This window comes from Metarhizium acridum (assembly GCF_019434415.1).
Source record: "Metarhizium acridum strain ARSEF 324 chromosome Unknown scaffold_555, whole genome shotgun sequence".
NCBI classification, from domain to species: Eukaryota; Fungi; Ascomycota; class Sordariomycetes; order Hypocreales; family Clavicipitaceae; genus Metarhizium; species Metarhizium acridum.
Window position 1 is genome coordinate 1,452,073 of NW_027094039.1, and position 15,871 is coordinate 1,467,943.

The window sequence follows — 15,871 nt, forward strand, 5'->3', positions numbered from 1 at the left end:
AATTGGTTCTTGGGCATTTGGCATGGTTTTTGCGTCGTGGCGTCTAAGGACGGTAGTGAATGCATAGATCTCAAAAGAAAGATCTTCAATCCCCACAAGGTGTCGCTGAACCTCTGGACGTGAATGTCCGGAGTGGGATGCTTGATCGCCAAGACTTCGGTCTCTCATATTTGCCCGTGAATTGCTGGTGTGATGTCTAGCCGAGCTGCATCATCAATATTGAGTCAATGCCAGTGTGGCATTTGGCTTGGACGGTTACATTTGGTTCCCTTGTTTGCGACAAGCACTTGTCGTTCTCGGGGAGGAGGGTATAAAGTCCATCTATTGACTGAACTTCAACATCAAAGCCTACATAAACGCCACCCATCTAGATGCCCCATTTTGCCGTCTCGTGTAGCGTACTGTTCAATCCCAAAGACTTAGGCGACATGTGTCAAGGTCTACGCCTTTGGCCTACTCGGCAGGTCAAACTTGTGGCCCTCAACCCTTAAGTGGTCGTCGGCAGCCTGTGTCGAAATGTCCTCTGAACTAGGAACTTTGGTCTCCTTCTCCTTGAGCTCGACCTTAATTATATCGGCACTGTTATCTATTCCACGCTCACCTCTCTCTAGAGCAAGAGTTTTTGCATCCCTAGCAGCTTGGCGTTGCTCCTCGAGCTTCAGCTCTCCCAGTTGGCGTGCAGTTCTATCTGCCTCCGTTTCTGTAGATTTGTCGTCGTCTAATAGGTCGATTTGTATATCTGGAATGCCTGCCCTCTCCCAGGCAGCCGTCTCATTCAGCTGGACTTTGACGAAAAGTGCCTTTTTCGCACATGTCGGGGAACACCACTTCTCGAGGTCCTTGCGCTTCACAATATCGCCACTGCCCGTAAGCTTCCATTCTCCGCCGGTGCCGACCTTTCGTCGAGGTCTTGCGCACAGAGTATACCCGCATAACTCGTTGACATTGCGCTCCTCTATCAAATCATCATAATCCGAAGGTTGGAAAAGACGAACGTGCGTCTTGAACCCAGACACATCGCTCTGCGCAGGATTCGACGCGGAATATGGCGCTGCTCTGACCAGTGGATACTCGGATAGAAGCACTACGCTGTCCAGGATCTCGGCCTCGAGTTCTTTGCGATGCTGAAGGAGTTTGGCGTGTGCAATGGCAATCTCTCTAGCTTCAGTCTCGGATCGTGCGGCTGCGCCGGCCTCTGATATTGAGTTCTTGAGGATACTCTTCAGCTGTTTCTGCTTTTGTTCGACGCTGTCCATCTTTGAGCTCTCGGGGAGGGGCTCTGTCCGTCGGTAGCAGCCGTAGGTCTTTCAGCAATGGGATTTTTCGTATCGCTGAAAAGGAAGCATTTGTGAGTGCCAGAAGCGGTCTTCTGTTTCCGTAGCAAACGCAAAGTGTGAACGAAGTTTGAGTGGTGGTCGACTGGTTTGCAAACCCCCACTAAAAAAACCATGGCCGCAGTGGCATATCCAATTTGACTCAACACGAACGTCTGCCTGACTGCAGGAGGCGACAGCATTTCCCCCAAGGCATTCCGTACACTGTTGAAATATCCATATTTCTATGTGCCTTAGGTGCTTCATCATTACTAGGACCTGTGTAGTTGGCTAGGGGCTGTACTGTTTTATGCTTGGCGACACGTAAGTCCCCAGGTACATCTTTGCCCAGGAACTGATTGCCAAAGCAGTATCGGCACATCCAAAATTGACAGATTGAAAGCCCTCTAGCTTAGCAGATGGAATAGTACCTGACGTGTTGGGTCAATTCCGGGGTTTTTGTGGTGGCATCCAGGATATTGGGACCCCATCTGGATCGTGCAAAGGCCGCGGGTGGTGCGCATAATAATTGCATTGTGACCGTCTTCTTGCATCCCTGAAGTCTCAGGGTCGCACCTGCTTCCGCAGTCCTCGGTCAACACTCTAGGAATGCTGGTGGGCGTCTAATTTCCCACGTGAGAAGCAGTTGAGATGGTCAGACACTCAGTGCCTCACATGCCTTCCCACCTCTCGAGGCTTTTTTTAGCCGTTGCTTCTCCAAATCAAGCCCTAGTCCTAGCTCGACCGTTCCAGCGTCCGACGACTTTGAGACGACCCCAAGCTTGGATGGCAGACAGCTCAGCTTTAGCTCCACCCCGAAACGACAGCAGCAAGGGCCGTTCAAGCAAGTCGACCAGTGGGCTTGCTGTGGCTCGCTGCTGATCCCCCCACTCCACCATCATTCATTGCGGACCAAGCTGCTTGAATCATCCAACTTTATGTTCTCGAGCAGTTGTACTCCGTATTTTACTCCCTAGTCAGAGCAGTAAGAGGGTCCCCCGCTGACGTCGACACCCGCCCGCCATCAGCATCACGCCCAAGCTTTCGTGGACCGGCAACCGGTTACTCTCATAGACGCTGCGCAACCGCCTCAGCCTCCTCTGTCTGTCTGCTCCGCCTACGTCCGCCTCCTCCCAGACCCAGCGTCATATTCTTGCTCGTCTTTCTGAGCCGCCACCTCTTCACCCAATCCTCCAATACCATCATCCGGAGCTCCGTGCTCGACACATACGTTGCTCCGAGGCAGTTGGATGATAACTGCCTTCTTTGTCCGTGCCTGGGCTTACAGCGCTTTCCCAGTAATACCCCCCGCTTCTTCCAAGCTGACGAAAGCCCTCTCAACTCTCCGCATCATTCATCGCATTGCCGCCCCACATCCGACAACAAGAAATCGCTATATATTGATCAACGGTCTCATCTAGCCGCGGCAGACGTGTCACAGGGCCGTCTGTGTCGCGGGACATATCCTACACCGCCATGACTGTGCCGTTCCGGGTCAAGGCTCTCTATGAGTACAGCTCGCCTCACGAAGATGATCTAAACTTTGATGTTGGCCAAATCATCACTGTCAACGAAGAAGAAGATGACGATTGGTATGGGGGCGAATACGTTGACGACCATGGCGTGAAAAAGGAGGGCATCTTCCCTCGCAACTTTGTTGAGAAGTTCGAGCCTACTGCCCCTCCCCGGCCGGCGAGATCACGTCCCAAAAAGGAACCCGAAGCTCATATGTCGGAGGATGTTACTGCTCCGGCACCACCGCCGCCTGCTCCAGTTCATGAGCCAGAGCTGGAGCCCGAAAAGGAAGAAGAACTCCAACATGAACCTGAACCCGTGGAGGCCGAGCGCTCTGTCCCCATCGTCCCAGTGCCAGTGACAGCCAAGCATTCGGAACCGGCTCTTGCGAAGTCTCACGAGGCTACCACAGCACCATCAGCTGGCCCCAAACAGGCTGAAGCTTCGGCTTCAAGACCCAAATCCGGTCCTCCGGTTTCCGAAAAACCGTCGAGCAACTCATTCAAAGATCGTATCGCCGCGTTCAATAAACCGGCGGCGCCGCCTGTCGCTCCATTCAAGCCTAGTGGCTTAGGCGCAAGTAGCGGCTCGTCTGGATTTGTGAAGAAGCCTTTTGTCGCACCGCCTCCTAGCCGCAACGCATACGTACCGCCTCCGCGAGAGAAGCCGACCACGAACATCTATCGCCGCGAAGAAGACCCCGAAATCAAGGAGAGGCAGGCCGAGGCTCTGGGCCAGGCAGAGGTAGCCGGATTGGTTCCGGGCGAACAGTCTCAAGAAGTTGGTGCCGAAGATGACCAACCTAAGCCTACTAGCTTAAAGGAACGCATCGCTTTGCTCCAGAAGCAGCAAATGGAACAAGCCCAGCGTCATGCCGATGCGGCTGCTAAGAAGGAGAAACCAAAAAAGACGGTAAAGAAGAAGCCCGAAGCCGCCCCTCAGGGTGAGGCAGATGTAGAAGCCGAAGAAGGATCTCTTTCAACTTCGTTAGAACGGGTCGAATCTGGAGAAACCGAAGCCAGAACCAGAACTTCGACAGATGATACCCATGCTAGAGCACCTCTACCAAGACGCAGATCTTCCAAGGCTCTTACAGCGAATGAGTCGCATGATGGAAACGAGGCCGATATGTCTGGTGCTGGTGACACCACCGAGGGCCATGATGATACTACCGAGCGTGAAGATAATGAGGAGATGCTACGACATGTTCAGCGTGTTCCAACGGCATCTACCGCGACTGCACCTGGACTCCATCGCAAGATCGAGGAGGCAAATGAAGAAGAAGGGGAGGCTGAAGAGGAAGAAGAGGAAGAAGAAGTCGACCCTGAGGTTAGGCGTAAAGAAGAATTGCGTGCTAGAATGGCAAAGATGAGTGGTGGCATGGGCTTCCATGGCATGTTTGGTGCTCCAATGCCACCAATGGCCAAGGCTCCGCCTAAAAAGAAGACAGTCAAAACTGCGGAAGCGTCAGGAGCCGATGAAGATGTTCAGGAAACGGCTCCTCGCGCGGCACCACTGGTCCCGACTCCTATGGCCCTACCCGGCATGGGCACTGCTGTCGCCCCCAGCCGAGGCCATCCAGCGGACGAAGAGGAGGAGGACGCTGATGGTGATGAAGCCACTCCAGTTCAATCAAGAATTGTGCCTCCTCCAGTCCCTTCACGGGAACATCAAGCAGATTCTGGTGATGAGGAAGAAGATGAGGCAACGACCCCGGCGCCCATTTCCGAGGTGTCTTGTATGTAGAATCAACATCTGCTTTATGGTCAGCAAAGCTAACGATTGTGCAGCACCTCGTCGAGATATGAGCGGTCCTCCGCCTATTCCTGGTGGTCGACCAGCACCTCCTCCAGTACCTACAGAGTGTAGGTGTTACCACTTTCACACTTCTCTTATTTGTTCATCTGTGCTAATGTTTTCCAGCCCGGGCGCCACCCCCGCCATCCCCAGCTGACATCAAATCACCTACAGAAGGGTCGGAATCAGATGATGAGCTTTCTGGAGGCGCAAGAGAAAAGGACTTGGAGCAGACCAGCACTCAAACCAGACGTCTACCTCCAATGCCACCGGCACCGGCTGCTCCTCCCCCCAGATCGCCACCGCAGTCTCCTCGCGGAGACGACACTTTGGGGCAATCTCCTACAACTGTTGCTAGCAAGCGAAGTAGTCGACCACCACCTCCAATTCCCGGATCGGCGCCGGCACCTCCGCCAGCTTCGAGCCGGCCGCCGCCGCCTCCGCCGCCTGGTGGTTTGAGCCGGCAATCAACAGCAGATATTCCTACGCCCACACCAACACGCCCTCCACAGGCTGGAGAGGAGGAGGATGAAGAGGTTACGGAATATGACGGCGACTATGATACTGATATTGCTTCCAGTGTCCCCCACAAGGATGCTCTGAAGTCACACGCTCGAGACTCAAGCTTGGAGGATAACACCCTTACGTCGCCAACTCGAGACACCGCTCCTAATATCGGCCCTCCTATTCCATCTGCCGCAGCGCCTCGAGCTGTCCCACCTCCTATTCCTAGCCAACCGCCTCTAGATCATAAGCGACGCTCGGTCGATGTTCCTCGCGCAGCTCCACCTCCGCCTCCAAAGGAGGCCGCTCCTACTGCAGTCCATGACGCAGGGGATTATGATCCATATAACTATTCTTCACCGCCGCCGCCGCCATCAATGGGATCCAGCTACGGCCATAAAACACCAAAGATTGACGAAGAAAATGTATACTTCTCTGGACCATCATCTCCCACTGAACGCCGAGTACCGCCTTCTGCACCGCCGCCTCGGCCTAGCAACAAACAGTCAATGGATATTCCAAGAACAAGCACAAGCAACAGGAGATCCATGGATATGCACCGGCCTTCTGTTGAATCAGATTTCATTGCGAACGACGTTGACCTTGCAGTGCAAAGTGGATGGTGGAAACAGGCGAATCAAGTCCCACCCGTCTTCCAGGGACGCAAAGACATTCATTTTGAAAGCGAAGAGACAACTACGACTAATCAGGGCTCCAAGACAGTAATCACGCGGGATGTGTTTGTTCTCTTCCAAGATTATTCACAGACTGTGGTTACCGTCCGATACGACCCCTATGATCCGTCAGATGTAGAGCTGGAGCAAAGACATGAGCCACCCCCGCGATCCCTTCGCCAGGACCAGATGGAGGAGTTTTATGAACGTTATGGCAGGCAAATCTCGGAAGCTGCCACGGCCAAAAAGGACACAGTCGTTAGTGATGGGACGCCTCAAGGGTTTGTCATGGAGCTACTTCGACCGCTGAGTGGTGCCCTCCCGCCTGTTGGTACACGTTCATACGGTGCCCTAGTCTACGCCAACATGGCCAACGCATCTACTCAACAGCAAGACGTCATCCGAGCAGGAGATATCATTTCATTCCGCAATGCCAAGTTTCAGGGCAAACATGGACCCATGCACGCCAAATACTCGACAGAAGTTGGCAAGCCGGACCACGTCGCGGTAGTTGCTGAGTGGGACGGGACAAAGAAGAAGGTTCGTGCATGGGAGCAAGGGCGGGAGAACAAGAAGGTAAAGATGGAGAGCTACAAGCTGGACGACCTGAGGAGTGGTGAGGTCAAGATTTGGAGAGTTGTCCCCCGGACCTGGGTGGGCTGGAACATCCAGCCGTAGTGGAGCTGGAGAACAAGTCGCTTGGGATGGCTGCCCGAAGTCCAGGTAAACGTTTGGACGGACAGCTGGCCAAATTAAGGGGCGAGGACTCGGTGATGGGATTGGCATACTGCAAAATTGAGGATGTATTGTTCATTGGTAAAAACTGACCGAGTAGCCGTATCGAACACCAACGTTTTGTCTCGCATAGCATAGTTCTTAGGACCTTGCCGTAGGCTACTGAGTACATAATTCCGCAAGTCATCTCTGCCCTGTCGTTGCCCACGCAAAGTATCAAGGCCCGGTCGTCTGTGTGAATATGGCAATTGACCAATGGTGAAGCCGCGCGGATTGCCCATTGGCCGTGTTCCATTTTTGGGCATCAACGTCCCGCGCCACGAGTGCATGTGGGCAAAAGTGATGATGCATGACGCACCCGAGATGACGGGACAAGACTTGCCCAAATTACCATGGGGACGAAAGAGGTGCGCAGAGAGGAGAGGCTGCATTATCAGAGCGACGGGCGGGCTACCGTGTCATGTCAGTCGCCGCATGCAGCGCATGGCACATTGCCACCGTGAGGGAAGAGGGTCCCGTGACGAGGGCTGCGTATGCAGGTGCTACGGGGTTTACCGTGGAATTGGTTCGGCTGTGTGTGCTTTAAGAAAGAAAAAAAAAAAAGGGCACGTTTCGTGGCGTGGGGGTGACGGTGAGGTGACAATACGAATACGGCGGATTGATGACGAGCCTTGCTCTGCGTGAGGCGGCCGGGCTGTGATATATCATGTTGGTGACGAGGGCGCGGGAGGTGAGGTTGGATAGCCTCGCTGCTTGTCTGAGCTACGTACTCTTTTTGTAGTTCTAGGACCGAGACGATTTCCCAACTATCTAGCCATGTTTGCGAGAATAAAAGGGACGATGCCGGCGGGTTCTATGAAGGTGGGCAGGGCATCCCTGGGTATATCGGTTGGGTCGGTGGCAAACATATTGGTCGCAATTCATCGGCCCTGTTTCGACCACCAAGGTGCCGGCCAAGTGGCGGCCTACCTGTGGGGACGCTCGGGGGGCGTATTGGCACTTCACGCGCAACAAGAGGCATCGATTTTCGAACGGGACTCTACGGGGGCTGCGAAGGTATGCCGGAGCATCGAGATTGCAATTGGTCTGCGAATCCCCTCGCCGCGACCCAATAGGATAGCCCGCGACATGCCGCAACGCAGAGAGCACCTGGGACGAAGGGACGAAGCGAGCACGAGGCGAGCAAGCAAACATTGAAGCGAATCAGCGTCCGACACGAATTACACCACCTGTACCGCCTACTGACTGGTAGACGTTGCAGGTGGCGGCATCATCTTCAATTCAGTCCGTTGTTGGGCTGTAGGGCACCAAGCATGGTATTGGCTCGGACACGGAATGAATACGAGTGAACTGATTTGAAATGAGAGTTTAACTGACTTTGCCAAGGCCATGCGTCTTGTTAGACGGCGTCGTTGCTCCCGTACGTACTTGTGACCTGACAATTCAATCTGATTAACAAGCAGTCGGACTGAGGGATTACGACCTACTCGCAAATCAGCTTCTTTCTTTCTTCTTTTTGCCCCCGGAATCATCAAGTAGTGTGCCCAGAGGATGGCATCTACAAAGTAATGGTGACAGGGCAAGTTCGAAGCAGCTACTGGGTAGTCAAGCGTTGCCGTCACCCATCTTGCGTAATCCAAGAAAGGCGTTGACGGTCATCTCGTCGTCACACGTATGCTGACATCAGCAGATGATACTGGACATACAAGAGTCTTGCGCTAGGCGATTGACCCGCTAACTGTCGATGCCATGCTGAACCAGACGTCATGACAACATGGCACAACACCTGTCAAGCCTCCTGGGTGAAGAGGATGAACCCCATCCATGTGCAAAGTTTGGTGCAAAAAATGTAAGACTTTGACGCATGCAGGCGGCAGTGGAACATGGGGGCGAGTAAAAGACAGCTCGAGGCTCACTGGAATATGCACTCGTTGACCTGTTGCGACTGGCCGTCAATCCAAGGCCCCAAGGCATCATACTTTATGTGAAGAGCGTCTCTACCTCGATTCCATAACATGTCTGAAGTGTGGAAGGACCTTGGCCGAGTGCTGAAGTCATCTGCGGCTTGTCAATGTCACGAGACGAAAGGGGATTGATGATGCAGGCTTTTGCACCGTGGCGCGGTTGAATCCGGTTCGTTATCCCTATTTCAACACGTTGCAAAATGTGTGCTTCATGCCATGGCCTGCAAATGATTGCTTGTTTCCGGGGAAAATGCTAGAATTGACGGGTAAATGCCAAACAGCCACCAACATGCATGTCTCGCGCAAATGTCCAAGACTGTATTTCCAAAGCCAACTGGTGCCATTCATCATGTCAGATGTTCAAGTGCCGTCTGGTGGCAGGGAAGCGAAACCTTGGTAGACGTACTCCGTAGACGGCTCATTTTGGCACCAGGCTCACACCGCATCGTGGTCATTACTGATGAAACTTGCTGCCACTATTTTGAAGCTACCGCTAGTTGGTGTGTGCGGAGATTTGGATTGGCGCCCGATCCTTGGCTTATTCTCCGTGGCCGAGAAGGAATGGTAGAATAGCTGATGGAGAGGCCAGAGAGAGAGAAAAACAGTGGTGGTTACACCTAGAAGCCACCAGAAAATTTGGCCATGACTTTAGATACGGGCCTTTCCTTTTCACGTTGGACGGTAATACTGATCTGAGGCATTTTGTCGGCTTTGTAGAAGTCCCAAGATTGAACATCACGTTCGGTCGCTCCGTATACACACCCAGGCTATTAGGCAGAAACGGCGACAAGAGACAATCACAAGGTTAATATTACCCTGGACTGAGGGTATCCGAGGAGGCCCTAGATTCTCATCCAGATGGGCGATTCAAGTAGTGGCTGGCCAAGGCTGACAATTCAGGATAACGGGTGATGATGACTCTTCATAAATGCCAAGCAATGCGCATGATTCGCTCAGAGGCACCTTCATCGCCATCTGCTTGAATGTTTCTGGCTCTTCATTTCGACCTTCTCTTTACAGTTGCACGCGCAGAATGAATCAGTCCGTAGTCGCGTGGCTGCCGCGGTGTGTATGTGTGTTCGGGCCACTGACGTCGCCAACAGCCGACGACGATGGGGTGATACGTTGACGCTTCTGTGGCATGTTGCTCCGCTGGGAACGACGTTGGGAGCCAAAAGTACTTGACTTTAGTAGCACCCGTCAGCCTTCATGTGGAAGGCCAAGTTGCGAGCACTGCAGCCGCGAATGATAAGCTCGGCCCAGCATGAGGCTCGCTAGACGAAGGATAATCGATTTCTCCCGAGGCCGCCTTGCCACTGTTGGTGGTTGGATGAGCCAAACACCCCTCTGGCCTCCGTGTCAATCGGTCGGCCTGGTGGTGTTTGGGGTTGTTTTAGCGCTTGATTCAGTACTGCCACTGCCTCACTGAGAGGACACATGCATGGAGCCTCCATGTCCCGAGACCTGAACGCAGAGCGCTCTGGCGTGAACACCAGGGGCTGGTGGTGAGCCTCGCAGCCCACCTGCTCAGCCCCCCTTTGACGTCTGGTAGCACTTGAGGCTATTCTTTCCCCCATTTAGGGCATACATTTCGGTCTCTCGGCGTTTGTCTGAGCAGAAGCGGTGCAGTAATCCACTGGGGAAACTCTGGGGGGTTGTGCGCCGTACCAGTTGACATCTCAGGCAGCTGCAGCAGCCATTGTGGTGCCAAACAGCTGGGTGGCCGACAAGCCCAACCATGCCGGCTATTTGTGTCCACGTCGTCCGATTGAATGGATTTCTTTATGCCTGTTGAGCATCAGCTCTTTGCACTGAAATCTGAGGCAAGACACATCCATTCATGGCCGCCCACTGTGCTGGGGCGTGTTGAATGTGCAGGTGATGACTGAGACGACTACCCAACTGGACTCTGCGCCAGCACACCAGACCAGACATACCCAAGGGGTAGCAGCAGGATACAGAGGAGACTCGGTGCAGGGTCGCCATTGGGAGCAATCCGGGATCCTTGTGAGTGCTGGCGGCATTTTCGAGGCTGATGCATGGAAATGCCCAGATCACACTACCGCCGTCCACCTCCACCCGACGACGCCCACGCCAATGCCCCGGAGCGTGCGCTGGATCCCTCACGCCACACCCCCGGTCGACTCACTGCGACAAACGAAAAAAGCCGACAAGGACGACGACGCGGCGGTTGTCCGTTTGGGTGGCTTTGGTGTTTTTACTAGGGTTGGCCGGTGTTTTTTTTTTTTCGGGTGCTGAGGTTGATTTGGTCGTGTTTCCGGTCTGTGCAAGGTTCTTGCCTTTTGACACCAGACAGGAACATAGTACTATCCAAGTATGGGGTGCTGCTTTCATGTCCATGTAAGGAGGTGTCCATCTTTTAGGCATGTTCGCGACTTCCTGTTTTTGTAAAACGTCAACTGGTATATTTCGAGGACTCCCCTTCCCCAGCCGTCCCCATCCATTCCGCATTCACCCATCCCTTAGATGACAAACCCATTTATATTATTCCGCTTCCACCAGACTTCTATTTACATTTTTCTGAACCCCAACCTCACTCAGTCCATGGTTGCTTATTCTTTCGTTCAATCGTGAATTCTGTCCGTCTCGCCTGCATGACATCGTGGTAAAAGCTTAGGTCTGCGTAATACCTCGACAAACACGCCGACTGTTTCGCCACTGGATACCGCAACTTTCGACTGCGTATACTACTTCAAACTGTATGACGACTAAGTCGCAACGCCAAGGGCATCGCAGTGCATCAGAAGCACCTAGGACTATGCCCGACCCATCATCTTCACGACTCTCATATGGCTCATCAGCTTCTTCCTCACGAGACAGCGAGCTCTCAACTTCATATGTTCTTTCAAGGACAGACCACGCCGCTTCAACGTATCATCAAGAATTCACCACTTCCAGCTCAAACCGAAGGCAGAGGCATCAAGACCACGACGAAATTGACTCTCCACGTCGCCACAGCAGACAACAGGAGAGGATGCGACAAGAGGAGGAGCCTGAGTGCCCACAACCCAGCATCACTTACTTCCCACCCGAGCCTTCAGACTCTACGTTCTCTGTCAATACATATGACACTCGATTCTCTGAAAATGATTTAGGCCGCGACTGTGGCAGCCATGACGATGATTTATTCAACTATGAGCCGGAGCCCGTTCGTCTACAAGGGGCCGATGATGCCTCTATCCCGCCGGTCCTTCCTCCTTACCGTGCGGGACCTACTGATCCCACAGTCAAGCCGTCAGATCCTCGCACCTTTAGCTACTTATTCCCCTCCATGAATCGTCTATCTGTTCGACACGACGACACTACCCCAGACGGAAACATGAATCTTCGCGTGGAGACGGTAGTTGTGCCTGGTTCACTTATCGGCATCGGCCGAGGCTCTGTCCTAGGTTCTCACCGCAGACCTGTTACTGTTCAGCTCTTCCATCTCCGCATGTACGATTTGGTTAATCGAGAGTTTTCTTTCCGTCGCCATTGCCGCGACTCGGGCAGGGAAGTGTGCGTCTCCAAACGTGCCTACACCAAGTCATCTGGTATCTCACGTGGCGCTATTCATCAATCTGTTTCCTCGGCTCTTCGATCTGTCAAGGCCCCTTTCCGCCGATCAAATGCTTCCAACTCGTCCTCTTGTTCCCTCAAGGCTCCCTCAGGTTCGCGGCGCCCCTCCACAGCAAGCACCATGACTGCCAAGTCATCGGCATCGATAGGCTCCGGCACCGACATTTTGGACAACTCGTCTAGCCTCCTTGCCGTCAAACCTCCATCAGAGTTTCTAGTTCCTACTGATTCCATCAAGCTTGAATTCAGCAATTATGCCCGTGTGGAGGTTTCTCGCCGCAGTTCAGGGCGTTACGAGTTTGAGTGGTGGGGCCACAAGTATACTTGGAAGCGAGCTGTTGACAAGATGCTCAATACCTTTTCTTTCCATCTCGTCCGCGATGGTCAGGAGGAGCCGGTAGCCCATATTGCACAGGAGATGCGAAGTCCTAGCCAAATCGACGATGAAGACAGCGCTGGTGGATGGATCCCGCCTTGCTATATGTGGATTAGTGATCAATCTACCATTGAAGCCATGACGGATGTAGCTGAGTACGTCTGTTGCCTTATTCGCCTTGATTATTCGCAACTATAAGCTGACTTTTCCAGTGCTATTGTCTCTACAGGCCTCATCACTTTAGTGGACGATTGCATTCGTGAACGCTGGCAATCCAAGAAAGCTATTTCCGGTTCGGCCCCGCTCCGACCCAGAGAACCCCACTTCGGCACCGATGCTCTTCAACAATCCTTTAGCCGCGGACTGTTTAGTCGTCGCGGACAGAAATCCAGCAAACCTTTGCGATTCGGAAAGCAGATTACTGTATATTGAATACATTGCAGAAAAGGAATCTAGTGACAGGAAAATGTTCTGATTTGTCGCATGTATTGTATGGTATACATTGCATGATGTGCAGCATGAAGGCATGAGCAATGTAACTAACACGGGCGTTGAAGCGTTTTCGGAACCATGAATTTTGCATTTAGAGATTTAGCACGACCTGCATGATGCGTGCGGCATTTGCAACATATTAATGACATCCTATAGTTATAATATTACTATACATAATGGTCACATATTTTCCCACATGCTCCCATGTGGCCACTTTACGTGGTGGCTTCTATCAATCGTGCTGCAATCATCTTGTAACTGTACAATGCCGTCAACAATTCATTATTCATGTAACATCTAATACCACCCCGCCGGATCCCCAAGCCCCGCACCGACAAAACCAAGTCTCCGGTCAGCCCTCCCACGCCGTCCCGCCCAACCAACTGCCAAAGTCCAACTTCATCAACAACCTATCAACCCCTCCCACACGGCACGGCACATACCCTCTCTCTTCACCTTCGTCGTCTACTAGTCCCTGCCCATCCCATTCTGCCAAGAATGCGGCGTCGCTTTCCAAGTTTCTCAACGCTGAAACCACATTGTCTATACCTTGTTTTACTTTGAGTTGTATATCGTGCAGCGAGCTGAATACTTGCGATTGTTCGCGCTCAAGGTCGACAAAGGCATCTACTACGCCAGCATCGTGCTCGAGGTCGAGGGATGTGAATAACGAGTGCAGACGGTGGATGTGTGTGACGAGGTGGTCGATATGTTGGAGGAGGGCGTATAATTGATCCGTGAAGGAGGCTTGAGTGAGGAGAAGGCGGTGGGTGAGGGTGCGGAGATAGAGCGTGTGTGCGGTGGACAGGGTTTGCGGATCGTGAGAATGCTGGCTTGGAGGCTGCGAGTGATGGTGGTCAATGGGGGTAGCGCGGCCAGAGCGCTGTGGCTGTGAAGGGACAAGCCAGGCGTGGAAGTTGTCCCAGAGGGTTTTGACGATCTCTGTCTGGAAGTAGGCTTCTGTCTCGGCGAGGAAGAATATGGCAGCGCTGGCGGTGGTCCATGTGCTTCGGAGCAACCAGGAGCGGTCGGACCAGCGCTCTCGGAGGGTAACAGCGTGGTCAGATGCGCCGCGAGGGGAAGGGTAGTGGCGACGAAGGGAGGTGATTTTCCAGAGGTCGGTGAGGCGCATGTGCGCGCGGCGAAGGGAGAGGAGGTATGCGTTTATGGAGGAGTAGAGCTGGAGGTCCGACGGGGAGATGACCATGTCTAGTGGCGAGGGTAGGTCGAGGCTGAGCATGGCTGGGACGGAGAAAAGCATGTTGCGGAAAGGGGAGGCAGCGAGGACATTTGCTGCTTGGACGTCCAAACCTCTTCCGGTGACGAGTGCGGCCGGGGGTTTGGACTTTGTAAGATGGAGTTGTATCAAGCTTCGTGCGAGTTCGAGCTGGTCGTCCTCCTCGGCGTGTTGGCCCTGCATAGAGACGAGCACAGCCCACGTCCTATTCAAAACCGCAGCGACTTCACCATCCTTGACAGTGAGGTTTTTCAGGCCGTCGTCCTTTTCGTATGCGAGATTGCCTGCTCTTCGCCAGCGATTTCTAATCCTTTCGTCTGCTTCGTGAGTGAGGGCCATGGCAAATTCACCCCGACCAAGGAGGAAGAAGTCCCGGAGGAGCTGGATCATTTCTGAAACTTTGGCGAGAGGAAGCATCTTTTGCAAAGTGTTTTGTGACAGGGAAGTGCGAATGGCCTTGACTGCCTTGGAAAACTCGGAGTTTTCTAGCGGTAATGTTAAGGCTGATAATTCTTGGAGCTTAGCGGATACGTGTGCTACTCCGCCTGATGACGAGCTGGTACTGTTCATGGCGCGAACGTGGTTGAGTGATTTGCCGATGAATATCATGGATGCCGCTGTTGCTCCTGTGACAAATGACGGCAGGCAGTTCTCAACACAAACATAATCCTGCTGACAGTCAGTCTCTGTAATTGCGGCCCAAGATACGCAAAAGGGTAGCTTCGTGCCTCTGGAGAACCATGCAGCTTTTGCACAAAGAAATCATCAGTCCCAAAACTGGGCAATCTCCCGTACAGCACCCACGCGGACACCTGCTTCAACCATGCCGTCTCCGCGACCCTGACTAGACTCTCTGCTGTAGCAGCCACGTCCTGATACCCACTCTGCAATTCGTCCCTCAATCGATCAATCAATGTTGACCCCCTACACGAACTCCCATCTGTGTTCTTAGCCATGATGAACTGTACCGTGTCCCATAGCCATTCTAGCCGCCTCGTCCACTGCTGAAATTCGCCCATGATGGCGGTCAATGGCACGATATTATACGCCCCAACCCAATCAGCGTCATTTTTCAGTATGCTCTCCTCTACTTGCAGAACCTTTCGCTGAAATGCAGCCAGATGGATGGAACTTATGGCCGTGGCGACAGCTCGACATATCGTCGACGAATGAGTCGTGGAGATTTCAGTCGAGTAGGCGATGAGGTTGGTATTCAGGTCGCTGATGTGTCTGGCAGACGAGAGGAGCTGTCGTTCGGGGGGTGTTATGCCTGCTAGAGCGTCTGCTTCGGGCGACGGAGGTGTATGAAGGAGAGGAGATGGGTGGCCCGAGAGGGAGAGGAGGATTTCGTGGAGCATGATGCACTGGCAGGGAGCATTAGCCTAGGTCAAGGTCCGGTAAGTGTATGTTTTGTACAGCTTCTTTTCTCGTTTGCGTTTGATTGCGTCTGAGATATCATAAAATGTAAGAATGAAGACGCCAAACGGCTCGTATCGACACATGAGTTGAGCGAGAAGGTGGCGGCGCCAGTTTCCAGTTATGACAGGGAATTTGTCGCGGATGCAACGTGTTTCATTGCCATCGACGAAAAAATGCCGCGAGAGGGAACTATATCACGGGATGTGAAGAGTAGAATAGCTGGTTACTCGGGAACCCGGCTGGTGTTTCGATTGGGGACGTGGGGG

General features: G+C 53.1%; 4 protein-coding genes across 4 annotated transcripts; 2 read left to right on the forward strand and 2 right to left on the reverse strand.

Moving 5' to 3' along the window:
• Positions 1-95: 95 nt before the first annotated feature.
• On the reverse strand, positions 96-1,427 carry J3458_019160 (uncharacterized protein). Its single transcript, XM_007817761.2, has one exon. It carries the CDS (start codon positions 1,254-1,256, stop codon positions 441-443), a length of 816 nt encoding a protein of 271 aa, XP_007815952.1. The 5' UTR covers positions 1,257-1,427; the 3' UTR covers positions 96-440.
• A 1,362-nt stretch (positions 1,428-2,789) lies between these two features.
• BBC1_2 (assembly of actin patch protein) lies at positions 2,790-6,481 on the forward strand (the record flags this gene model as incomplete). The annotated part of the gene is made up of 3 exons (XM_007817762.2): positions 2,790-4,566; positions 4,619-4,693; positions 4,752-6,481. The coding sequence occupies 3 exons, from the start codon at positions 2,790-2,792 to the stop codon at positions 6,479-6,481; spliced, it is 3,582 nt and encodes a 1,193-aa protein (XP_007815953.2).
• A 4,800-nt stretch (positions 6,482-11,281) lies between these two features.
• On the forward strand, positions 11,282-12,889 carry J3458_019162 (uncharacterized protein; the record flags this gene model as incomplete). Its single annotated transcript, XM_007817763.2, has 2 exons — positions 11,282-12,612; positions 12,670-12,889. The coding sequence occupies 2 exons, from the start codon at positions 11,282-11,284 to the stop codon at positions 12,887-12,889; spliced, it is 1,551 nt and encodes a 516-aa protein (XP_007815954.2).
• Positions 12,890-13,131: 242 nt separating this feature from the next.
• Positions 13,132-15,844, reverse strand: J3458_019163 (uncharacterized protein). The gene is made up of 2 exons (XM_066121433.1): positions 14,915-15,844; positions 13,132-14,855 (listed from the first exon to the last, which is right to left on the reverse strand). The coding sequence occupies exons 1-2, from the start codon at positions 15,542-15,544 to the stop codon at positions 13,302-13,304; spliced, it is 2,184 nt and encodes a 727-aa protein (XP_065973791.1). The 5' UTR covers positions 15,545-15,844; the 3' UTR covers positions 13,132-13,301.
• Between the last annotated feature and the right edge of the window lie 27 nt (positions 15,845-15,871).

Coding starts and splice junctions, on each gene's coding strand:
- J3458_019160 (XM_007817761.2), bottom strand. CDS start 1,256: ATGGACAGCGTCGAACAAAAGCAGAAACAGCTGAAGAGTATCCTCAAG.
- J3458_019163 (XM_066121433.1), bottom strand. CDS start 15,544: ATGCTCCACGAAATCCTCCTCTCCCTCTCGGGCCACCCATCTCCTCTC. Junction 14,856..14,914: donor AGCTGCATGGTTCTCCAGAG/GCACGAAGCTAC, acceptor GACTGTCAGCAG/GATTATGTTTGTGTTGAGAA.